Source organism: Coregonus lavaretus (assembly GCF_964263955.1).
Source record: "Coregonus lavaretus genome assembly, chromosome: 3".
Lineage (NCBI taxonomy): Eukaryota > Metazoa > Chordata > Actinopteri > Salmoniformes > Salmonidae > Coregonus > Coregonus lavaretus.
In genome coordinates, this window is record NC_139990.1 from 73068816 (window position 1) to 73095069 (window position 26254).

At 46.4% G+C, this 26254-nt stretch overlaps 1 protein-coding gene across 1 annotated transcript in view; it reads left to right on the plus strand.

Annotated features, from left to right (window-relative positions):
* The window catches only part of LOC311115410 (protein MMS22-like), a 36321-nt gene that overhangs the window by 4572 nt on the left and 5495 nt on the right, over positions 1-26254 (plus strand). The window contains exons 7-24 of the mRNA XM_084157305.1: positions 499-592; positions 820-950; positions 1299-1412; positions 1518-1694; positions 1946-2008; positions 2108-2227; positions 2446-2681; positions 9770-10276; positions 16264-16460; positions 16798-16948; positions 17406-17545; positions 19637-19782; positions 23331-23490; positions 23812-23957; positions 24250-24461; positions 24700-24866; positions 25027-25123; positions 25429-25596. Of these exons, the coding sequence (XP_084013431.1) occupies positions 499-592; positions 820-950; positions 1299-1412; positions 1518-1694; positions 1946-2008; positions 2108-2227; positions 2446-2681; positions 9770-10276; positions 16264-16460; positions 16798-16948; positions 17406-17545; positions 19637-19782; positions 23331-23490; positions 23812-23957; positions 24250-24461; positions 24700-24866; positions 25027-25123; positions 25429-25596 (3026 nt within the window). The remainder of the gene's footprint in view (positions 1-498; positions 593-819; positions 951-1298; positions 1413-1517; positions 1695-1945; positions 2009-2107; positions 2228-2445; positions 2682-9769; positions 10277-16263; positions 16461-16797; positions 16949-17405; positions 17546-19636; positions 19783-23330; positions 23491-23811; positions 23958-24249; positions 24462-24699; positions 24867-25026; positions 25124-25428; positions 25597-26254) is intronic.

The window sequence follows — 26254 nt, forward strand, 5'->3', positions numbered from 1 at the left end:
CTATCTTCTGTATACCACCCCTACCTTGTCACAACACAACTGATTGGCTCAAACATATTAAGAAGGAAAGAAATTTCACACATTAACTTTTAACAAGGCACACCTGTTAATTGAAATGCATTCCAGGTGACTACATCATGAAGCTGGTTGAGAGAATGCCAAGAGTGTGCAAATCTGTCATCAAGGCAAAGGGTGGCTATTTGAAGAATCTCAAATATAACATATCATTTGATTTGTTTAACACTTTTTTGGTTACAACATGATTCCATATGTGTTATTTCATAGTTTTGATGTCTTCACTATTATTCTACAATGTAGAAACTAGTAAAAATTAAGAAAAACCTTTTAATGAGTAGGTGTGTCCAAACTTTTGACTGTTACTATATCTGAATACCTACTTCGGATATATGTGAAAGTAATTTAGATATTTGAAATAGTATTTGAACCCAGGTCTGGTGAATACACCCTGATATGGTTTTATTGTGTATCTCCCCTCAGCTGTTTCCTCCCTCCTGGCATTTGTTACACCTCCACCTGGACATCCACTGGTCAGTGTTGGAGATTCTCCACTTGCTGGGGCAGAGGATGCAAGGTATGTGTTGTTGTCATTTAGGCTCTCCTCTAACCTATCATAGGGTAATCTTCCAAGACAAAACAAATGACATACGCAGTACTGTAAAAATCAAACACGGATCTGAAATACACAATATGAAGGGAAAGAAAGTTGAGGCTGGTGTTGTCAGGCTGGTGTTGTCAGGCTGGTGTTGTCAGTGTATTGTAGGTCCACTACATCCTTATTTGTCTGTTTGACCTTTGCAGGTCAGGTGGTGTACGCCCACCAGTTTGTGAACCTGACAGGGGAGAACCTGACCAACAACAGCCTGTTTGAGGAGCATCTCTGCAACCTGCTCTCTGACCTCACTGGCCTGGCCATGGGCAAATACAGCAAGGTACTGTGTATGGGGTTATACATGTGTGTTGTGTTCCTTAACAACGCTAACCATTGAGTAAGCCATGAGGCAAACCCATGAAAAATGCTCCAGGGGCGCCACACTATGGCTGAACCTGTGCTCCCGTCTCTCTGTGGGTGGGTGGTTGTGTCTAAGAGTTGGGGGGGGGGGGGGGGGAAACAAAAAACAAATTCCTAATAACTTTTCGTATAGTTATAATACTGCCTAGATAGGGTGAAATCGATAGGTCATTTAAAACCTATAGGCAACATTTACAGAGTTAGTAGCCTCTTCCGAGGCTGAGGCTTTTGGGGTAAAGGGTATTCCTAACTCTGTCCTCTGTTGTAGGTAAGGCCTACTGAGGCCCTGACCAGCCATCACTACCACTGCACCTGCACCAAAGAGCTGTGGATTCTACTTCTACACTTACTGGAACACAGGAGCAGAGTGTTACACACACAGGTGAACACACACACATTGGATGATTTGGTGACCATCCGATTGTATCTACAATTAATCACATTTGACATGGTGTTTGTATTTACAACTGTGTGTGTTTCCCCCTAGTCTTTCTGGAACTACATGAACACACTGCTGCGGTCTCTGATCAGTGGCCAGCCTGTAGCAGAGCAGTACAGTGGGCTCCCTACACACTGTAAAGACCCTCTGGGCTTCACGTGGTGGCTTGTCACTCACTTGGCTGAGCTGGGACAATACAGCCGCAACGGGGCCTTCCAAAACGAAGTAATCTACCGGAGATTAGGGGGCTATAAGGAGGGATGTCCTAAACTGTAAAGTGATTTTTCCTGATTAATCAGATATGGCAGATTTTTCTGAAATATGTCCTCCATTTATAGTTGAAACAGTCAAAATTCTGATTTGTCCTGATCACACCCCCTGTTAAGATGAAAGACAGGCTGCAATTTTGACTTCTTGCCATGCTTATTAGGTTGTATGTTTTTGTTGGTAATATAATGTATGCTCTGGTCTCACAGAAACAGCTGGAGGACAACTGGAGTTTTGTGGGTGAGCTGCTCAAGTCCACCTGTAACCCTAAGGTAGGCTCTCGCTCAAAGAGGATATGTGGGTTATGGATGGGAGCATGGTTTCTGTGTACAGTTATAATTAGTTTGTTCATTGATCTGTGAGTGTTGCAGGGAGCGCTACAGGAGGATCAGATCAGAATGCACGTCCACTGCTGCCTGAGTCTGTCTCTGCTATGGGAACCTAACAGTAGCACTGTCACCACACTCTGGGAGTACTACAGCAAAAACCTGGTAAGGAAGAGCTCTAACACCCCACTCTAAAACATGGATAATATGTAATGAATGATGTGTATGTCTGTTATTATATACAGCAGAATTATGTGCCCAATAATCCCCGCCCTTGGGGACAATAAAGTTGATCATATCATGTTGTACTCTTATCTCTCAATTAATGTTGGATTGAGAAATATCCCATTTACATTCTCCCCTCCGTCTCCCCCTCTCTCCAGAGCGGTTCGTTCACAGTGCCCTGGTTAGGGGTGTCGGGGCTCGGCAGCGTGAGCAGAACCCCCTTGGCCCTGTTGGACCATGCCCGGAGCTGCTGCTCCCCCTCACCCCTTCACTCCCCCGGCCACACCCAGCTGTACCGCACAGCCAACTCCTTTCACATCTTCCTCAGAGTGCTGGCTCTCTACCTGGCCCAGGAGAACGCAGGCTGTGCCCCCTGGAGGCAGATCAAGGGCAGGTGAGGCGTGTGTGTGTGTGTGTAGGGATGGGTACAGAAAAGGAGGCCAGTTAAACCCCTAAGGTACTCTTTAAATGGAGCTCAATTGGTTTAGTTCAATATTATGTTGATACGAAATACTGTCCCCTAAGGGGGGGAGGGAGGGCGGTGAAGATGACAGGTGAGTCCACACTCACAAACGTGACTCTTGACGTGTGTGTGCGGATGTGTGTGTGCCTGCCAGGTGTGGCACAGCCCCTCTCTGAGGCTTTGCTATTTGTGTCTCAGGAGGAATCTCCACCTGCATCTCCTCTCCTCCCAGCAGAGACCAGCCTAGTCCCACTGAGCCCCACATAAAACCCACAGCTGCTTCCCAAACTCCCCCAGCCATGGCTCCACCTTTCTGGGGAGACCAAAGACGATAAGCCCATCCAAGCCCATGGATCCCAACATCAGAACGTGGCCTGGGACGGGCCCGGCTGGGCGCCAGCGAGGAGGATAAATCCGCCTAATGACTTCCCTCTGTCTGGAACGTGCTCAGCCGCTCCGCAGACATGAAGGCTAATTAGCTAACGAGCATGGCGGTTAATTCCCCTTAACGAAGCCGTGTTGGTTTCCAGCACGGATGGGGTGGGTGGCGGCAGGGAGGATGCTGGCAAGGACCGGACTGGGCTGGGCCTGGTCCAGATTAGAACCCCCTCTCTCCCACTCTCTCTGCTCCAGTTCCCTCGAGAAGAGCTGGGCGTGCTTACGGCGTTCCGGCAACGTTACGGCAAAGTTCCCGCTGGCTGGCCCGGCTCCGTGGGAGGCCTGTGGTGGCTGCATTAATGGGATCGACTGGGAGAGCGCTGATCTCTTATGCCAGGAGTCGTGAGCATCTGCTCGCCTCCGGAAAAAGCTGTCCAGGATAAACAAACACACATACACACAGACTGTCTGTCTGTCTGACAGACAGAAAACACAGGATAAAGCCTCTGCTGCCTCCCAACCTGTTACAGCCTAACTGTATATCCATTTCCCACTACTGTTTTTCTCTAAATGGATCTCCCTATCTACCTTCTGTCTCTTTTTCTCATCTTTTTTCTTGGCTCTTCCTGCCTTAGGTTATTTCTCTACATGGATACCATCCATACACCACCTCTCTCTTTCTCACCACTCTCTCTCCCTGTAACATGTAGCAGAACTTTAGAACCAGTCATGGTTAGGGCTGTTACGGTGACCATATTACCGCCACACCGGCAGTCACAAGTAATGACTGCAGTCAAATTCCACGTGACCGTTTAGTCACGGTAACTAGGCTTCTCCAAGCTCTGATGCTGCTGATGGTCATTAGTAGCCTACCAAACTTGCTAACTGCCTGGTACTCAGCACTCTATTGTCCTTCTAATCACTCTGACATCAATGCAAATGTAGTTGAAAATCAAATCCAACATTTCATGAGAGCTCATGTTGCATAACATTTCTATAGGCTATGCAATTGCGTGGGAAAACAGAGTTTTGATGGCCTCTATTAAAAAGAGGAGGATCCCATCAGCTTTCAATAGGCTAGGTCTACTATATTTATTTCTCACGTTCCTAATATTAAGCACATTGCTTCGCTTTACAACAGGAATATAGCCTACCTGGCTGGCATGAAAATGAACCACGGGAAAAGCGTCCTCCATTTGTATTTAAGTGCATAGATTACATGTATTTTTCCCCCCTGCCCCTATTCTGAGACAGGTGCATGATAATGGTCCATTCTAAATCAAAACTAATTTCACACATACACTACCAGTCAAAAGTTTGGACACACCTACTCATTCAAGGGTTTTTCTTTATTTTTACTATTTTCTACATTGTAGAATAATAGTGAAGACATCAAAACCTATGAAATAACACATATGGAATCATGTTGTAACCAAAAAAGTGTTAAACAAATCATGATATTTGAGATTCTTCAAATAGCCACCCTTTTGCCTTGATGACAGCTTTGCACACTCTTGGCATTCTCTCAACCAGCTTCATGACGTAGTCACCTGGAATGCATTTCAATTAACAGGTGTGCCTTAAAAGTTAATTTGTGGAATTATTTCCTTCTTAATGCGTTTGAGCCAATCAGTTGTGTTGTGACAAGGTAGGGGGGGGGGGGGGTATACAGAAGATAGGCCTATTTGGTAAAAGACCAAGTCCATATTATGGCAAGAACAGCTCAAATAAGCAAAGAGAAACGACAGTCCATCATTACTTTAAGACATGAAGGTCAGTCAATGCGGAAAATTTCAAGAACTTTTGAAGTTCCTTCAAGTGCAGTCGCAAAAAACATCAAGCGTTATGATGAAACTGGCTCTCATGAGGACCGCCACAGGAAAGGAAGACCCAGAGTTACCTCTGCTGCAGAGGATAAGTTCATTAGAGTTACTTACCAGCCTCAGAAATTGCAGCCCAAATAAATGCTTCACAGAGTTCAAGTAACAGACACATCTCAACATCAACTGTTCAGAGGGGACTGTGTGAATCAGGCCTTCATGGTCGAATTGCTGCAAAGAAACCACTACTAAAGGACAACAATAATAAGAAGAGACTTGCTTGGGCCAAGAAACACGAGCAATGGACATTAGACCGGTGGAAACGTGTCCTTTGGTCTGGAGTCCAAATTGGAGATTTTTGGTTCCAACCGCCGTGTCTTTGTGAGACGTGGTGTGGGTGAGCGGATTATCTCTGCATGTGTATTTCCCACTGTAAAGCACGGAGGAGGAGGTGTTATGGTGTGGGGGTGCTTTGCTGGTGACACTGTCTGTGATTTTATTTAGAATTCAAGGCACCCTTAACCAGCATGGCTACCACAGCATTCTGCAGCGATACGCAATCCCATCTGGTTTGGGCTTAGTGGGACTATCATTTGTTTTTCAACAGGACAATGACCCAATACACCTCCAGGCTGTGTAAGGGCTATTTTACCAAGAAGGAGAGTGATGGAGTGCTGCATCAGATGACCAGGCCTGCACAATCCCCCGAACTCAACCCAATTGAGATGGTTTGGGATGAGTCAGACGGCAGAATGAAGGAAAAGCAGCCAACAAGTGCTCAGCATATGTGGGAACTCCTTCAAGACTGTTGGAAAAGCATTCCAGGTGAAGCTGGTTGAGAGAATGCCAAGTGTGCAAAGCTGTCATCAAGGCAAAGGGTGGCTATTTGAAGAATCTCACATTTAAAAATATATTTTGTTTTATTTAACACTTTTTGGGTTACTACATAGGTGTTATTTCATAGTTTTGATGTCTTCACTATTATTCTACAATGTAAAAAAAAAAAGCCTTGGATGAGTAGGTGTGTCCAAACCTTTGACTGGTACTGTATATGATTTAGTATATGTAAAGACAAGATTATATTAAGAATGGTCTGATGGATGACAATATGTGGTCCTCTGTAGCTCAGCTGGTAGAGCACGGCGCTTGTAACGTCAAGGTAGTGGGTTCGATCCCCGGGACCACCCATACACAACAAATGTATGCACGCATGACTGTAAGTCGCTTTGGATAAAAGCGTCTGCTAAATGGCATATTATATTATTATATAATATCAGCCTTTCTCTTGTGAATTTTGTATTATCTATCACTTGTGAATGATGCACAGCGTGTGCAGTAAGGCAAGAAACAGCGCATGACTTATTTTTGCGACTTTTTCAAATCATAGTCACACACCTCATGTAGCCTGTTGATAAGGTTTGTATCACAACTAAAGTGGCCAAATAACTTCTTAAAATTAAGCACATTCATCCGCTTTACAATCAGTGTAGAGCCTAACTGGCATACATAGGCGACATGTGAGTTTCAAGTTTGTGCTTATAACCTACTGCCGTGTGCGCATTGCTGCGCTTATAATGTGAAGAAATAGCCTAATAGTTTAGCAACATTTTAAGCTAAACGTTCTGGTCTGTTGCATCAGCCTTTTATTATACCCCCTTTTTCTCCCCAATTTCGTGATATCCAATTGCGATCTTGTCTCATCGCTGCAATTCCCCAACAGGCTCGGGAGAGGCGAAGGTCGAGTTAAGAACCGCGCTTCTTAACACCCGCCCGCTTAACCCGGAAGCCAGCTGCACCAATGTGTCGGAGGAAACACTGTTCAACTGACGACCGAAGTCAGCCTGCAGGTGCCCGGCCCACCACAAGCAGCCGCTAGAGCGCGATGAGCCAAGTAAAGCTCCCCGGCCAAACCCCCTCCCCCAACCCGGACGACGCTGGGCCAATTGTGCGCCGCCCTATGGGACTCCTGGTCACGGCCGGTTGTGACACAGCCTGTCATCGAACACGGGAGGCTGCACTACTCGGGAGGCCCAGCCTCGTTGCTTTCAAAAGGTTTTTTGATGCTAGTGGTTGTATTAATTTGGGATCTATCGCATCCCACAACTGTCCCAGAGTATTTGGAATATTTATTTCTCACACAAGACTAGTTGACCAATAGAATAGGTCAATTTTTGTATTATGGGGGATAGTAAATTGACATAGGTTAGTGCTTTTGCTGTTCGATAGGCCTACTCATCTTGTTGGCTGACAAAGTAAATGTGGACAGTTCTTCTTACATCTTCAATATGCGCCTCGGAATTCGATAAGAAGGACACACGCAGTTGTGTCCCCAATGTGTCTGTCTTCACTTGTAGCCTACTTTGGAGCTGAGATGCCTGTGAGAAGGACCCAATCACGTGACTGGTATTGGCTAATAAGAATTGATTGGCAACCAGGAGAAGGAAATTATGATTATTATATTCAGCCCACAATGGCCACTTTGGCTGCAAAAGGCATGGATTTTTTTAGGGGTTATTGCGGCCACACAAGGGGAATGCCGCAGGGAAATTTGATGCCTGGAGAGAATATAAGTGCTTGTCAAATCGTGATCGAGAGACTGATGGTTCCTCTGTGGAGATGGGAGAACTTTCCAAAAGGACAACAATCTCTGCAGCACTCTACCAATCAGGCCTTTATGGTAGAGTCGCCAGACGGAAGCCACTCCTCAGTAAAAGGCACATGACAGCCCGCTTGGAGTTTGCCAAAAGGCACCTAAAGGACTCTCAGACCTTGAGAAACAAGATTCTCTGGTCTGACGAAACCAAGATTGAACTCTTTGGCCTGAATGCCAAGCGTCACGTCTGGAGGAAACCTGGCACCATCCCTAAGGTGAAGCATGGTGGTGGATGTTTTTCAGCGGCAGGGACTGGGAGACTAGTCAGGATCGAGGGGGAAAAAGGAATGGAGCAAAGTACATAGAGATCCTTGATGAAAACCTGCTCCAGAGCGCTCAGGACCTCAGACTGGGGCGAAGGTTCCCTTTCCAACAGGACAACGACCCTAAGCACACAGCCAAGACAACACAGGAGTGGCTTCGGGACAAGTCTCTGAATGTCCTTGAGTGGCCCAGCCAGAGCCCAGACTTGAACCCGATCGAACATCTCTGGAGAGACCTGAAAATAGCTGTGCAGCGACGTTCCCCATCCAACCTGACAGAGCTTGAGAGGATCTGCAGAGAAGAATGGGAGAAACTCCCCAAATACAGGTGTGCCAAGTTTGTAGCGTCATACCCAAGAAGACTCGAGGCTGTAATCGCTGCCAAAGGTGCTTCAACAAAGTACTAAGTAAAGGGTCTGAATACTTATGTAAATTATTTTTTTTGCAAACATTTAATCTGTTTTTGTTTTATCATTATGGGGTATTGTGTGTAGATTGACGAGGGGAAAAAAACTATTTAATCAATTTTAGAATAAGGCTGTAACGTAAGAAAATGAGGAAAACGTCAAGGGGTCTGAATACTTTCCGAATGCACTGTATAGCCCAATGTTTGTATCACAACTGAAGTTGCAATAATAACTCTAAATTAAGCAAATAGGAAGACTTGTTTCTTTTGTTAACCGCTCAACACAGAATAGCCGCATGTGCGCACTCCCTCGGAAATCATTTGGAGAAAATATCCTTTGTATTTTGTTCAGCTATGTTACATTTTTATTCTTCATACTATAAAATAATATAAAATAATGCCACGGAATTCCAAGCAAATCCTGTCTGCTAAATGAACTAGTGTAGCCCACAGCCATATGGCAGATCAGGGCCTAACATATGGACAAATCAGAGTATGCTATTCTGTTCTGAAATAGACTACATTTTCTTCATATCATGTTTCTTTAGACCTGTCTAAAATAAATAATGGATTTATTATGAAGGTGTAGGCTATATTTAATGGATTTTTTAGACTTTAAAATGTAGATGTTCCAAAGGTCTGCATCAGTGGCTTGTAGGCTATGCATGGAAGCCAGTAGATGCAAATTGTGTTTATGTTCATTAACGGTAAATTACCGTGAGACCGGCAGTTATTTGCTTGACAATCACCAGCTGCCAAAATGTCATGACCGCCACAGCCCTAGTCATGGTAGTGTTCATAATTTGTATGGGGGAGTTTCAGTGTGTGTGTGTGTGTTGACTTGAGTCTCTGGCCCTGTTCCTCAATATGTGCTGTATCCGTTCTAGGGGAACTCTGGATCCCTCTGGGTGCACTGCAGGGGGTGGCGCGCGCTCGTGTGTGTGTGTGTGCGTGTGTGTGCGTGTGTGTGTGTGTGTATGTTTGTGTGTGCGTGCATGCATGCTTTTGTGCTTGTGTGTATGATCTGTTTGTGTGTGAGTGTATGATTTGTGTGTGTAGTAGTTATTGATCTCTAACTGGTGTTGCAGTAGATTGGTTTGACTGCAGAGAGGGCGACTTCGTGCCCACTGCTGCGTGGCTGAGTGTCTGACATTTAACATGATCTCTAAAGGCATTTGTTCACGGTGCCCGCAGGATCTAACAACGATGCGCTGGTTGTTTTTCTCACACAAACAGGCACACGCACACCTGGCATGCCTCTCATTAGCACCAGAGAAGGAGTGATGGAGCTTTGTGATGGAGGATGGGCGGTCCACTCTGATCTTGACTAGAGCAATGCAAAGTCTCAGTGAAAGATGAATAATATGAATGTCACACACTCAATTTGAACTGTGACACTACTATCTCTTCATCTTACTATGACCAATGGAAACTCATGTCCCTTATTTCTCCTCTCACTCTCTCATTCGCTCTCCCCCTTCTCTCATGCTCCTCTCCAGGGTGTACTCCAAGTTCCACCAGCGGCGGATGCAGGAACTATCCGAGGCTGGGCTAATGAACTTCCTGCTGCTGTTCGTTGTGGTGGCCCGGCAGGCTGAGCTGGAGGATGTAGCCTGCCGGGCCTGTGAGCTGCTGGGCCTGCTCCCTCCGGACTCCCCCCCTGCCCAGCGGAGCCTGGTATGGAGGGGCCAGCTGGCTCTCTTACTGCTCTTCCAGGAGAGAGGTCTTGACGTGGGGGCCCAAGCTAGCTGGCTGGCCTCCTCCTTCTCTCAGACAGCCAGGGAGTTCTACCTGAAGACCACGGAACCGTCTCGCCGCCTGGCCCTCTGGGGCCCGCTGGGGTCCTACCTGGAGGGCGTGGCCGAGGTGTTTGAGACGAGCGTGAGTCTCGGCCTGTCGGAGGAGAGGCTACTCAACGAGGGGTTCGGTCTGCTGCTGCCCGCTTGCCGCCAGTCGGAGCTGAGCTCCGCCCTGGGCTTTCTGCAGATCGTGCTGAGGGAGCTACGGTGAGGGAGGGGGTACAAACACTCAGCAACCCCCTGAGACACACTTAACACAAATGCCCACACACACACTACACATTGACGAGCGGACAGACATTGGCATTAGACATTGGCCTTAGACCCTACAACTAGAGCCTGGAGTTTTTGCTGGCATGATCACGTGAAAAAACTCCTGGCCCTACCTATCATTGCTGATATCTAGAAGCAGGAGACGGGTCCCCCTTGCCCCCAGCCCAGTCAGGCCCCAGTCCTGACACCTTCAAAGGCAGGAATGTGCTGTCCTCTGTCCCCCCTCCATCCCAATGGTAAACCCAGCCCATCCATTGTGTACGGAGGCCCCTTTCTGTCTCTTGGGGCCATGTGGCCCCCAGGTCACCTTCAGCAGGTGCTGGCAGAGGTCTGAGTATAGTTATGGCCCCTAGGGGCCCCTTTGCAGTCACCATGGGTATAGCGGCAGATCGTGAGTGTGTGGAGTGACTGTGTGGCGGAGAGTGGAGACGGCGTCAGGGTGAGTTCACCAGCGGGCCACGGGTGTGTGTTACACGGACGACCCGATCAGAGGTCAAAGGTTTAGAGAGAAAGGCACAGGTGAAACCGGTGTCTGTTTTGGTGAGAGAAGAAGTAAAAGGGTAGGACAGAGGCTTCAGGAGGGAGAGGGTGTCTGGTTGTATCTGAATGGACCGGACCACTACAATGTTGTTATTGTTCAGTTTGGATTACCCTGAGTCAGCGCTAATGAAGCAGTAAGCTGCCAGCAAGAATCCTCACTCACGACTTAAATGAGTGTGTGCTTGCTTTGACTCTCCTGTGTATACATGCACACACTCCCACAGACACATACCTCCAAGGTGAAACACTAAGTGTGCTAGGGCTGGGAATTGCCAGGGACCTCACGATACGATATAACGATACTTAAGTGCCGATACGCTATAAAAAAGAATATTGCGATATTGTCAAAACGATACGATATATCGTTTTAACAAATCCAGATATGTAACTATAGATTTTTCCCCCCATCACTAAAGTGTCCTCTTTTAATTCAGTCCAGGCATATCTCGTTAGCTTCATTAATTCAAGAAAATTCAAGAAACTATCTCGGGGTTGGAGGGCACTCATTTGCACATTAATGGCAGACGTCGCAGAAGAGAGGAGCGAAAACTCCCAAAGGGGACCGTGTTATAGCCGAGATCACGCTGACCCATTTAACAAAATAAAAAAGCTCTCTCTCAAATTCGTCCCGCCAAATTACGCTTAATTCTCCGTCCTGGCAGTACTTGATATCTCTGTGATTAATGTGTTTTCAGTGACACAATTAACAGGTAATTATGTAGTCCTGCAAATTGTGCCTCGCCGTCATTGTTTATTAAGAGCAGAGCAGAATCTGCACACATCAAGAGAATTATCCCGCCAGAGGCTGCGACCGAGAGGTGTGTGCGTGTGTGTACGCGTGTGTGACAACCACTGACTCGGATGGCCCTCGCCAAGGCCGGCCGCCCAAAGCCAACCAGGAGGCTAATTCCTCACATTGCATTCCATCCCATGATCCTGCGCGTGGGGGCCTGAGACCCCTGTGTCGCCAGAGGGTGTGTGTATGGGACGTCTCAGTGCTACACATTCAGTATTATATTGAGGGGCGGGTGGGGGACAATTATCTGAGATCTTAATTAAGTGCTCTCCTCCGTATCTAGACCCTACGCCCCTACACCTTGGCCCTCCATTGAACCCTGAGTCTCTCTCTAAGGAGCAGTGGATGGGCATTATGGAGATGGTGCAATGCAATAGTTGTTTTTCCCTGTCATTATTTAAGGCCCAGTGCAATCAAAAATATAATTTTCCTGTGTTTTATATGTATTTCCACACTGAGGTTGGATAACACTATGTAAATGAAAATTTACATAGTGTTGAAAATTACGATAATGCCCTTTTAGTGTAAGAGCTGTTTGAAAATACCGCCTGAAATTTCAGCCTGTTTTGGTGGGATGGAGTTTTGGCCTGCCTGGTTACATCAGTTAATAGACCAATAAGAAAGAGAGTTCCAAACCTCTCAGCCAATAACAGCTAGTTTTCAGTGTTCCCCTCCTCACTCAGACCACTCCCAGACAGTCCTTGCAAAATTGTTGCTTGAGAAATTGCTCTTTGCTGAGAAGCTATTTTTGTTGATTTTTAGGGATGTGTATTTTAAATAATTTCACTATTAGAATAATATCATTAATTTTTTTCTAATATCCGTATAGTTGAAATACATGTGTTTAAAAAACTGGGGAATTGGCTTGCTGCGCAGCCTGCGCGACTTTGGAGAGAGGTGCTGCTCTGCTTGCTTGAGTTTGACCCGGGAAGGAGAAAGAGGGAGAGAGTAGCCATACAGATAGTGCTTGTCTTGACCACATCAAATCGATGTAAAGAAGCTAGCTAAGATAGCTAGCTATCTAGGCTAATTGAGGCTATTTTTCTGCGCTTCCCGTCCTTGTCTACAACTCAATTTAGATTAAACAACAGCTTACCTGATGGTTGCTCGTTGTAGCCTACTCCTTCTCATTTAACTAGAGTGGGGGAAAAAAGTATTTAGTCAGCCACCAATTGTGCAAGTTCTCCCACTTAAAAAGATGAGAGAGGCCTGTAATTTTCATCATAGGTACACGTCAACTATGACAGACAAAATGAGAGAAAAAAATCCAGAAAATCACATTGTAGGATTTTTAATGAATTTATTTGTAAATTATGGTGGAAAATAAGTATTTGGTCACCTACAAACAAGCAAGATGTCTGGCTCTCACAGACCTGTAACTTCTTCTTTAAGAGGCTCCTCTGTCCTCCACTCGTTACCTGTATTAATGGCACCTGTTTGAACTTGTTATCAGTATAAAAGACACTTGTCCACAACCTCAAACAGTCACACTCCAAACTCCACTATGGCCAAGACCAAAGAGCTGTCAAAGGACACCAGAAACAAAATTGTAGACCTGCACCAGGCTGGGAAGACTGAATCTGCAATAGGTAAGCAGCTTGGTTTGAAGAAATCAACTGTGGGAGCAATTATTAGGAAATGGAAGACATACAAGACCACTGATAATCTCCCTCGATCTGGGGCTCCACGCAAGATCTCACCCCGTGGGGTCAAAATGATCACAAGAACGGTGAGCAAAAATCCCAGAACCACACGGGGGGACCTAGTGAATGACCTGCAGAGAGCTGGGACCAAAGTAACAAAGCCTACCATCAGTAACACACTACGCCGCCAGGGACTCAAATCCTGCAGTGCCAGACGTGTCCCTCTGCTTAAGCCAGTACATGTCCAGGCCCGTCTGAAGTTTGCTAGAGTGCATTTGGATGATCCAGAAGAGGATTGGGAGAATGTCATATGGTCAGATGAAACCAAAATAGAACTTTTTGGTAACAACTCAACTCGTCGTGTTTGGAGGACAAAGAATGCTGAGTTGCATTCAAAGAACACCATACCTACTGTGAATCATGGGGGTGGAAACATCATGCTTTGGGGCTGTTTTTCTGCAAAGGGACCAGGACGACTGATCCGTGTAAAGGAAAGACTGAATGGGGCCATGTATCGTGAGATTTTGAGTGAAAACCTCCTTCCATCAGCAAGGGCATTGAAGATGAAACGTGGCTGGGTCTTTCAGCATGACAATGATCCCAAACACACCGCCCGGGCAACGAAGGAGTGGCTTCGTAAGAAGCATTTCAAGGTCCTGGAGTGGCCTAGCCAGTCTCCAGATCTCAACCCCATAGAAAATATTTGGAGGGAGTTGAAAGTCCGTGTGCCCAGCGACAGCCCCAAAACATCACTGCTCTAGAGGAGATCTGCATGGAGGAATGGGCCAAAATACCAGCAACAGTGTGTGAAAACCTTGTGAAGACTTACAGAAAACGTTTGACCTGTGTCATTGCCAACAAAGGGTATATAACAAAGTATTGAGAAACTTTTGTTATTGACCAAATACTTATTTTCCACCATAATTTGCAAATAAATTCATTAAAAATCCTACAATGTGATTTTCTGGATTTTTTTTCTCCTCATTTTGTCTGTCATAGTTGACGTGTACCTATTATGAAAATTACAGGCCTCTCTCATCTTTTTAAGTGGGAGAACTTGCACAATTGGTGGCTGACTAAATACTTTTTTCCCCCACTAACTTAATTCTGTAATTTGTATTCAATTTTGCATTGATTAGAGATCTCCCACGTTGGTTGCTACACATGGAGCCACTGTAGACAGTGCCACTTTGATTGGCCGACAATAACAACAAATGCATTAAACCCGTGTAGGCTACGGTATGTATTTTTATGGGGCGCACATCATAAAAACTACACTGAGCAAAAATATCAACGCAACATGCAACAATTTAAACGAGTTCATATAAGGAAATCAGTAAATTTAAATAAATTCATTAAACCCTAATCTATGGATTTCACATGACTGGGAATACAGATATGCATCTGTTGCTCACAGATACCTTTAAAAAAAGGTAGGGGCGTGGATCAGAAAACCAGTCAGTGTGACCACCATTTTCCTCATACAGCGGAACACATCTCCTTCGCATAAAGTTGATCAGGCTGTTGATTGTGGCCTGTGGAATGTTGTCCCACTCTTCAATGGCTGAGCAAAGTTGCTGGATATTGGCGGGAACTAGAGCACACTGTCGTACACGTTGATCCAGAGCATCCCAAACATGCTCAGTGGGTGACATGTCTGGTGAGTATGCAGGCCATGGAAGAACTGGGACATTTTCAGCTTCCAGGAATTGTGTACAGGTCTTTGCGACATGGGGCTGTGCATTATCATGCTGAAATATGAGGTAATGGTGGCGGATGAATGGCACAACAATGGGCCTCCGGATCTCGACACGGTATCTCTGTGCATTCAAATTACCGATACAATGCAATTGTGTTCGTTGGCCGTAGCTTATGCCTGCCCATACCATAACCCCACCACCACCATGGGGCACTCTGTTCACAACGTTGACATCAGCAAACAGCTCTTCCACATGACGCCATACACGCTGTGCCATCTGCCCGGTACAGTTGAAACCGGGATTCATCCGTGAAGAGCACACTTCTCCAGCACGCCAGTGGCCATTGAAGTCGGTTATGACGCCAAATTGCAGTCAGTTCAATACCCTGGTGAGGACGACGAGCACGCAGATGAGCAAACCCACAGTTTCATCAGCTGTCCGGGTGGCAAGTCAGTCTCTGTGTGTGTGTGTTAGTGGTTGCGTTTGGGGGAGGGGTTAAGTGGGGTCTCTAATGGTGTGTGTGTACAGCTATAAAAAGCGGCAGTGGGGAGGATTAAGTGGGGTCTCTGACTATGTCTTGTACAATGAGGCTTGATGGGTGTGAAAGGCCCATTCCGCTGTAGTAACGAGGCTAATGAATTCAGACTTTAATCGATTGTCTCAGCTCTCTCTGGATTAGATGCAACCTTGCTGGAAGGCGCAGGCAGAGGTGTGTGTTTGTGTGTGTGTGAGAGAGAGACGTTTTGGGAGTGCAAGGGGAGCTGGGGGGGTACCAGTACTCACCCCTGCCTCCCTCCCCTCCATCCCTCTCTCCCTCGCTCCATCCGGGCGAATGAGGGGACAGGAGGATCATCTCCAGTCTAAATGAGATTACAGCTCCTTCAGCTGCTTATCTGGGCTAATGCCAGCCGCCGTGGGGCCAGGCAGGCACAGAAACAGCAGCCAGAGCCCAGCCTGTGTACAGGGGATCAGCCCCGCTCTGCTCTGCCCTGCCCCGCACGACCTAATCCCCCCAGAGATGGGAAGAGGGAGAGAGCGAAGAAGGGGGATGGAGAGAATGTGAAAGAGAGGAAGGGAGCAGAGTATAGATAGGGATGCAGGTGGAGAGGTGGTGTGAAGGAGAGGGAGATACTGCGTTTCTGTTGAATAATTATGTTATTGGTGTGTGTGTTTCTCTCCTGTGTGTGTTTGTGTGTGCGTGGGTGTGTTTCTCTCCTGTGTGTTTGTGTGTGTGTCCTACAGGAGGGTCCATCAGCACAATGTCCAGCCTGGCCACTCTGCATGCCCCCCCGGTGCCTGGCCGCCTCCTCCCAATGCCAGCGTGGGTAAAGAGCGCCACCTAGCGGTGGCAGCAGCTCTCTGGGCCCACTTTTTCCCCTTCCTCTGCAGCCTGCGCCTTTCCAACACCCCTCATGCCCAGCTGGCTGACGCTGCCGCAGGTCAGACGCACACACTGGGAGAGGGAGAGAGTGGGAGGAAGGGGGAGGAGGATAAATGTTCACTGTGCACAACAATTTCACATTATGGGTTGCACACACAAACAATTGTCTTTCTTATAAGATAATATACACTGTCTGCCTTTGTCTCACTGTTTCTCTCTCTCTCTCTCTCTCTCTCTCTCTCTCGTCAGTGATTTACTCTTCAACATCTTGCATCTGTGCTTTGTGTTGAGCATTCAGTGAAAAATCTTTCCGTTACAGTATGACTCTATCAAACTTCTTTGCCATGGTAGTAACCGTAAGGTAACATGGTATGAATGTTGACTCTCTTTTCCAGGTTTTACTCTGTTGGCCTTTGACCTTCCTAGCTCTGCCCCCCAAGACCTCCAGCCCAACCCCATCCAGTCCATCATGCAGTGCTTCGGCTGGGACGACATGCTGCACCCCCTGCTAGTCACTCGCTACCTGCCCCACCTGCTCCAGAACAGGTAACATTACTCCAGTACATTACCCTAGTAAGCAGGGTCTGAACTCCAATAAGAAATGCTTGTTTTTGTTTTCTGTTGCAAAACACTTTGCTACGGAGTTCACTAATGAATACGACCCGGGTGTGGTGGCACACATTGGAGAGGATCATTCGGAGAAAGTTGCTGCACAAAATCACTGACCTACAAATTCCCTTTGCATTCCAAACTACTATCCATCATGTGAGTTTATACAGATTAGCACATCTGTGTAGCGCCTTGCTCCGGTGGAACATAGATATTGAGATAAACTATATTGCAGTCAGACTGCGCAGAATCACTGATCTACAAATCACCTCGCATCCCAAATAACAACTCATTATTCAATCAAGATTATCGATTCTGCACCTCACCTCACTTGTTGTGATTCCCTTAAACACATTTGTTGTCTGTTCTATGTCAAACTGACTCTCTTCACCAGCGAGCTGGTGTATTCAGTGAGTTACGGCTGTGGAGGTTCCGTGTCAGGCTCAGCCCAGACTCTGTCTGTGAGAGCATGGTTCCGCTGTGTTCTGCAGCAGCACATCCACAAGAACCCAGACGGCACCGACAGCAGAGCAGGTACAGAACCTCAAACTAAAACCCTGGACATCCGACCCCTCTCTCCTGAGATAATAATATGCAGTGCATTTGAAAAGTATTCAGACCCCTTCCCTTTTTCCACATTTTGTTACATTACAGCCTTACACCCTATTTACAGAAGTATTCAGACCCTTTGCTATGAGACTCGAAATTGAGCTCAGGTGCATCCTGTTTCCATTGATCATCCTTGAGATGTTTCTACAACTTGATTGGAGTCCACCTGTGGTAAATTCAATTGATTTGGACATGATTTGGAAAGGCACACACCTGTCTATATAAGGTCCCACAGTTGACAGTGCATGTCAGAGCAAAAACCAAGCCATGAGGTCGAAGGAATTGTCTGTAGAGCTCCGAGACAGTATTGTGTCGAGGCACAGATCTGGGGAAGGGTACCAAAACATTTCTGCAGCATTGAAGGTTCCCAAGAACACAGTGGCCTCCATCATTCTTACATGGAAGAAGTTTGGAACCACCAAGACTCTTCCTAGAGTTGGCCAACTGACCAAACTGAGCAATCGGGGGAGAAGGTCCTTGGTCAGGGAGGTGACCAAGAACCCGATGGTCACTCTGACAGAGCTCCAAGTTCCTCTGTGGAGATAGGAGAACTTTCCAGAAGGACAACCATCACTGCAGCACTCCACCAATCAGGCCTTTATGGTAGAGTGGCCAGATGGAAGCCACTCCTCAGTAAAAGGCACTTGACAGCCCGCTTGGAATTTGCCAGAAGGCACCTAAAGGACTCTCAGACCATGAGAAACAAGATTCTCTGGTCTGATGAAACTCTTTGGCCTGAATGCCAAGCTTCACGTCTGGAGGAAACCTGGCACCATCCCTACAGTGAAGCATGGTGGTGGCAGCATCATGTTGTGGGGATGTTTTTCAACGTCAGGGACTGGTATACTAGTCAGGATAGAGGGAAAGCTGAACGGAGCAAAGTACAGAGAGATCCTTGATGAAAACCTGCTCCAGAGCGCTCAGGACCTCAGACTGGGGCGAAGGTTCACCTTCCAACAGGACAACAACCCTAAGCACACAGCCAAGACAATGCAGGAGTGGCTTCGGGACAAGTCTCTGAATGTCCTTGAGTGGCCCAGCCAGAGCCCGGACTTGAACCCAATCGAACATCTCTGGAGAGACCTGAAAATAGCTGTGCAGCGACGCTCCCCATCCAACCTGAACGAGCTTGAGAGGATCTGCAGAGAAGAATGGGAGAAACTCCCCAAATACAGGTGTGCCAAGCTTATAGCGTCATACCCAAGAAGACTCTAGGCTGTAATCGCTGCCAAAGGTGCTTCAACAAAGTACTCAGTAAAAGGTCTGAATACTTATGTAAATGTGGTATTTCAGTTTCTTTTTTTTATACATTTGCAAAAAAATTCTAAAAACGTGTTTGTCATTATGGGGTATTGTGAGTAGATTGATGAGGAAAAAACCCAATATAATCCATTTTCGAATAAGGCTGTAACATGACAATGTGGAAAAAGTCAAGGTGTCTGAATACTTTCCCGAATGCACTGTATGCCATTTAGCAAACGCTTTTATCCAAAGATACTTAGTCATGCGTGCACACACTGGCCAGGCCTCACTGGTCTCTGTTCAGCAGTCAGCAATGAAAATACATCCTCAGTCAGTTATGCCACATTAAAACACTTGTAACCTACACTTCTTGTCTATTACCATATTAGGATAATTTACCATTAGTTTCCCTTTTTAAGTATGTGTATTTCTGTAAAGTTTTTTCAGTGTTTTGTTGTGGAGATGTAAGTAAGTGTTTATATGTGTGGCTCAGTTGGAGTGTGGCTCTAGAAACACTTAAGGTCGTGGGTTCAGGTCCCATAAGGAACTAGTACACATCCTAAAAATGGCCAGTAGGTCACTTGGCTGCATTTACACAGTGAGCCCAATTTTGATATTTTGCCCAATTATTGGTCTTTTGACCGATCAGATCTTTTGCCAATAATTGGGCAAAATATCAGAATTGGGTTACCTGTGTAAATAAAGTATTTTGGATAAAAGTGTCTGCTAAGTGGCATATATGATTATTTAGTATGTGTTACTGACTTTTTCCAGGCAGGGCTCTGGAGGAGCAGTTGTCAGAGCTCACTAGGCTTGTATTAAGGCTCCCTGAGGTGGACTCCCTACTGCAGAGGGCTGGGCTGCAGCCTGGAGCCGGCAGCAAGCTAGAGCCCAGGCCTGCTCTGGAGATGTTCATCAAGGTACTACACACACATACAGTGTAACAGGGTAGCACCTCGTCACGCACACACTAACAGGGTAGCACCTCGTCACGCACACACTGTAACAGGGTAGCACCTCGTCACGCACACACTAACAGGGTAGCACCTCGTCACGCACACACTGTAACAGGGTAGCACCTCGTCACGCACACACTGTAACAGGGTAGCACCTCGTCACGCACACACTAACAGGGTAGCACCTCGTCACGCACACACTGACAGGGTAGCACCTCGTCACGCACACACTGTAACAGGGTAGCACCTCGTCACGCACACACTAACAGGGTAGCACCTCGTCACGCACACACTAACAGGGTAGCACCTCGTCACGCACACACTAACAGTGTAGCACCTCGTCACGCACACACTAACAGGGTAGCACCTCGTCACGCACACACTGTAACAGGGTAGCACCTCGTCACGCACACACTAACAGGGTAGCACCTCGTCACGCACACACTAACAGGGTAGCACCTCGTCACGCACACACTAACAGGGTAGCACCTCGTCACGCACACACTAACAGGGTAGCACCTCGTCACGCACACACTGTAACAGGGTAGCACCTCGTCACGCACACACTAACAGGGTAGCACCTCGTCACGCACACACTGTAACAGGGTAGCACCTCGTCACGCACACACTGTAACAGGGTAGCACCTCGTCACGCACACACTGTAACAGGGTAGCACCTCGTCACGCACACACTAACAGGGTAGCACCTCGTCACGCACACACTAACAGGGTAGCACCTCGTCACGCACACACTGTAACAGGGTAGCACCTCGTCACGCACACGCACAAGGATATTTGCAACATGCAAGATACATACAGTGAGGGAAAAAAGTATTTGATCCCCTGCTGATTTTGTACGTTTGCCCACTGACAAATACATGATCAGTCTATCATTTTAATGGTAGGTTTATTTGAACAGTGAGAGACAGAATAACAAAAAAAAAATCCAGAAAAACGCATGTCAAAAATGTTATAAATTGATTTGCATTTTAATGAGGGAAATAAGTATTTGACCCCTCTGCAAAACATGACTTAGTACTTGGTGGCAAAACCCTTGTTGGCAATCACAGAGGCCAGACATTCCTTGTAGTTGGCCACCAGGTTTGCACACATCTCAGGAGGGATTTTGTCCCACTCCTCTTTGCAGATCTTCTCCAAGTCATTAAGGTTTCGAGGCTGACGTTTGGCAACTCGAACCTTCAGCTCCCTCCACAGATTTTCTATGGGATTAAGGTCTGGAGACTGGCTAGGCCACTCCAGGACCTTAATGTGCTTCTTCTTGAGCCAATCCTTTGTTGCCTTGGCCATGTGTTTTGGGTCATTGTCATGCTGGAATACCCATCCACGACCCATTTTCAATGCCCTGACTGAGGGAAGGAGGTTCTCACCCAAGATTTGACGGTACATGGCCCCGTCCATCGTCCCTTTGATGTGGTGAAGTTGTCCTGTCCCCTTAGCAGAAAAACACCCCCAAAGCATAATGTTTCCACCTCCATGTTTGACAGTGGGGATGGTGTTCTTGGGGTCATAGGCAGCATTCCTCCTCCTCCAAACACGGCGAGTTGAGTTGATGCCAAAGAGCTCCATTTTGGTCTCATCTGACCACAACACTTTCACCCAGTTCTCCTCTGAATCATTCAGATGTTCATTGGCAAACTTCAGACGGGCCTGTATATGTGCTTTCTTGAGCAGGGGGACCTTGCGGGCACTGCAGGATTTCAGTCCTTCACGGCGTAGTGTGTTACCAATTGTTTTCTTGGTGACTATGGTCCCAGCTGCCTTGAGATCATTGACAAGATCCTCCCGTGTAGTTCTGGGCTGATTCCTCACCGTTCTCATGATCATTGCAACTCCACGAGGTGAGATCTTGCATGGAGCCCCAGGCCGAGGGAGATTTACAGTTATTTTGTGTTTCTTCCATTTGCGAATAATCGCACCAACTATTGTCACCTCACCAAGCTGCTTGGCGATGGTATTGCAGCCCATTCCAGCCTTGTGTAGGTCTACAATCTTGTCCCTGACATCCTTGGAGAGCTCTTTGGTGTCACGAGAATTTCTATCTCTAATTAAACTCAATGCTTTGAATAATTCCCAGAGGGGGTAAGGCTCTGGTTTTAATCATGAATTATACAAAGGTCCACAACCAGCTAGGATGATCTGTATTATTTAATCATGGAGAGCTCTCCCCCCAAAACACATATACAGTCTTTATATATGCCTTCACACAAAGGAACTTTGCTCCGCCCACCTTTAGGCGGCCTGTACATTTCCACAGTATAGAATGATTAACTAGTTTCTAAGTCCCCTCCCTGTTGGAATGTTTGTCTCAGCAGTTTTTCACCCCCTCTGTTAGTGGGTTTATAATGATAACCCTAACACAGTTCACACAGTCATCATCAGTATTGGGGTTAACAATTTTAGTCATAATCATAATTCCTCTATTATTTGGTCTTGGCCATGGTGGAGAGTTTGGAATCTGATTGATTGATTGCTTCTGTGGACAGGTGTCTTTTATACAGGGAACAAGCTGAGATTAGGAGCACTCCCTTTAAGAGTGTGCTCCTAATCTCAGCTCGTTACCTGTATAAAAGACACCTGGGAGCCAGAAATCTTTCTGATTGAGAGGGGGTCAAATACTTATTTCCCTCATTAAAATGCAAATCAATTTATAACATTTTTGACATGCGTTTTTCTGGATTTTTTTGTTGTTATTCTGTCTCTCACTGTTCAAATAAATTAAAATTATAGACTGATAATTTCTTTGTCAGTGGGCAAACGTACAAAATCAGCAGGGGATCAAATACTTTTTTTCCTCACTGTACAGGTAACTGCTAAAATAATAATAATAATTAATTATAATATGCCATTTAGCAGACGCTTTTATCCAAAGCGACTTACAGTCATGCGTGCATAATTTTTTTTTTTTGTGTGTATGGAAAGACTTGAGTAAACGAGGGATACAAAGTATATTGAAAGCAGGTGCTTCCACACAGGTGTGGTCCTGAGTTAATTAAGCAATTAATATCCCATCATGCTTAGGGTCATGTATAAACATGCCCATTATTTTGGCTACCATGGCTAGAAGAAGAGATCTCTGTGACTTTGAAAGAAGGGTCTCAAAGTAGCATGGGGTGTTTAAAGGGTGTGTTTGTGTGTGCGTGTCTCAATCACCAGATCCCAACCCAATTGAACACTTATGGGAGATTCTGGAGCGGCGCCTGAAACTGCGTTTTCCACCACCATCAACAAAATACCAAATGATGGAATTTATCTTGGAAGAATGGTGTCGCATCCCTCCAATAGAGTTCCAGACCTTTGTAGAATCTATGCCAAGGGGCATTGAAGCTGTTCTGGCTTGTGGTGGCCCAACGCCCTATTAAGACACTTTATGTTGGTGTTTCCTTTATTTTGGCAGTTACGTGTATATCAACAGCAAACGCTGAAAGGCAAGTCTGCATTTCCATACAAATACACCTTAAATACATTGTCGCTTTTGTATTTTTCTCTCTCAGGCTGTGGGGCGTGTGTACAGTGGGCTGCAGGTGTTGTCTGAGCGTTCGGTCATGGTCGCCCGTGCTCTGGACTACACAGGGGACATCATGAAGTATATCAAACCCTACCTGGTCAATAAGAGTCCTCAGGAGGGGCTGCTGCTGGCCTACTGGGCTGTGGGTGGGTATATGCATCACTGAGGCCTACCCCTATCCCCCTAGGCATTTGTGTGAATCTGTAAGGACTGGATAAGTGTAAGGTGGAGCTATAACCATATTGCTTCTACCTATTCAATAATTTTGGATCTCCACAAGTGCATAGAAAATATATTGGCTAGAGGTCAATTTGGTATTGGGCGAGAAGGAATCAGCGTGTTTGAGAGTATCAGGATATGAACAAGATGAGCAATTCTGCCCAGTGACTTGCTTCGAGTCTATCTCCTCAAACACGTTGAATGTCTGTCATCCTTGGTGTTGACTGTGTGTGTGTGTGTGTTCTCAGGGTGCGTGGTGAAGCACTGGAGTCCCCTACTGGCCACCTCCAAGGCCCAGCAGCTGCTGTTCAACATTGTCAATGGGCTGCTCCTCCCTAACTCTCTGTCCGGGTTGGACAAGGCCTTGAGGGACAGCCTGCCCCTCTACCTGCAGGTGGGGGACACGCGCGCACACACACCTGCGAACACACACACATGCAAGCACACTCTCGCACACAGACACACATACCCACACACACACACTCCCTCTACCTAAACATCATGTTACTGACTACCCCAGTTTGGATACTTCAGAAAAAAAGTATTGTTTGGATACTTCCAAAAGTACTAACAGGGTTGGAGGGGAGGAAAGAAAAATGTAGAGATATTTTCCATCAGCATTAGTAATACTATACTAACTGATCTTCTCTCTGTCTCTCCTGTTTCACTCCTTTCCTCCCCTCCAGGGTCTGTCTATAGCAGCCAGTATGTCTCAGTCTCAGGGGGCCTACCTGAAGAAGCAGCTCCGCGATGTCATCTCCAAGTACCTGGACCACTTCCTGCCTGCCACACCATCGGTTGGGGCCATAGCCAATCACCCGGTGCTGCTGGCAGCCTGCGAATCCACGCCCACCCCGTGTGGGGCAGCGCTGAGAAGGAGCATCCTGCAGGTGATCAGGTAAGATTCTGACGCTCTGGGTAGAGATTGCTCTTAGGTACAGATCCAGGATCAGTTAACCCTGCCCAAATCCTCACCTTTAATAATTAGGGAGGGGAATGCAAAGCCAAACTGACCTTGGAGCAGTGTCTCAGGACAACTTCATCCTACTCCACCTTGACAGCCTCCTTAGAGCATCTACTAAATGGCCAGACATTACTGGCTCTGTGTCATACCTCTTCTGTGTCTGTCTCCATAGTGAGAACTTCCTGCAGTTCAAAGTCCACGCCCCTCCTCCCCGCCTGGCCACGGTCCTGGCCTTCCTATTAGAGCTGCTGAGACGGAACAATGACAATGACCCCGCCCTACTCACCATGCCCCTCCCCTCTCTGCTCCGCTGCCTGAAGCTTGTCAACGAGCCTCATGGTGAGAGTACACAAATAAAGACACGTATACACAGTAATCCTATTTGTGAACAATATGCGAACATGCTTGCTCCTATGGGTAGTGTTTTTATAGGTTTTCGTGTGTGTGCAACGTGTGTGTGCATGTGGTAACTAGTCTAACAGCAGCTGTGCGTTCACAGTGAGGAGGACCAGTACAGAGGCCCTGCAGCTGGTGGTGGGGAGATGTTCAGCCGCCGCAGGGGATGCACCATGTAACCAGACCGTCACTGTTCTACGGTGAGTGACACCAACTACCGTAGCCTTTACTCTTCCTCTCTGCACTTGACTCGTGTCTATTATTGTGCACCGTAGCAAAATGTTTTCAAACGTTGGACAAGTTCGTATAATACCTCCCTGTTTCACTCAGTTCCCAACATTTTCTTCCATTTCGTGCCCTACTGAACATGACACTGTTCTAGGGCAGCCATGCTATTGACCATCACGGTTAGACATTTTTATATATCTGCAATGCTTTATGTGTGTGTATAAAGCATGTACATTGGTGTTACAGTATCTCTGTCTTACTGTGTCTGTGTGTTCAGGTCCTTTGTGGAGGAGAACGAGGGGGTGTATGACAGACAGGTGTACAGTGTTCTGGAGACGATAGCGGTTCTGGACAGTCATGTGGTCCAGGTCCTGATCCCTGTTCTGTCGCTGAGTCTGAGAAATACAGAACACAAGAGAGGACTGGGCAAGAACACCACACTGAGGTAGAGTTCTAAACCCATTCCCAACCACTAGTCTAACCTAACGTAGACATAATCCTATTTTTATGGTTCATTTATATTTGGAGAGATGCGGAACAACTAAGTACTATTGCAGTATGGGAATTAGCAGTCCGGAGCAGTCCGATAGCACGTAGGATGCCTTTTTATCCGATTCTTGTCACTCAACCTGATATAATGCTACATTTGCGCACACCATGGGGAACCATTATCGCACGGTATAAATTGCGTGGTGGCCTATGTGGGGAAAACATCTGAAGTGTCGGGAATATTAAAATGCTTTACAGTAGTCAAAAAACCTTCATTACAGATACCAAACCACATCATTAATAAAAACACACAACCCCCAACACACATACATACATATATATATATACACACACACACACACACAGTGGAGAGAACAAGTATTTGATACACTGCCAATTTTGCAGGTTTTCCTACTTACAAAGCATGTAGAGGTCTGTAATTTTTATCATAGGTACACTTCAACTGTGAGAGACGGAATCTAAAACAAAAATCCAGAAAATCACATTGTATGATTTTTAAGTAATTAATTTGCATTTTATTGCATGACATAAGTATTTGATCACCTACCAACCAGTAAGAATTCCGGCTCTCACAGACCTGTTAGTTTTTCTTT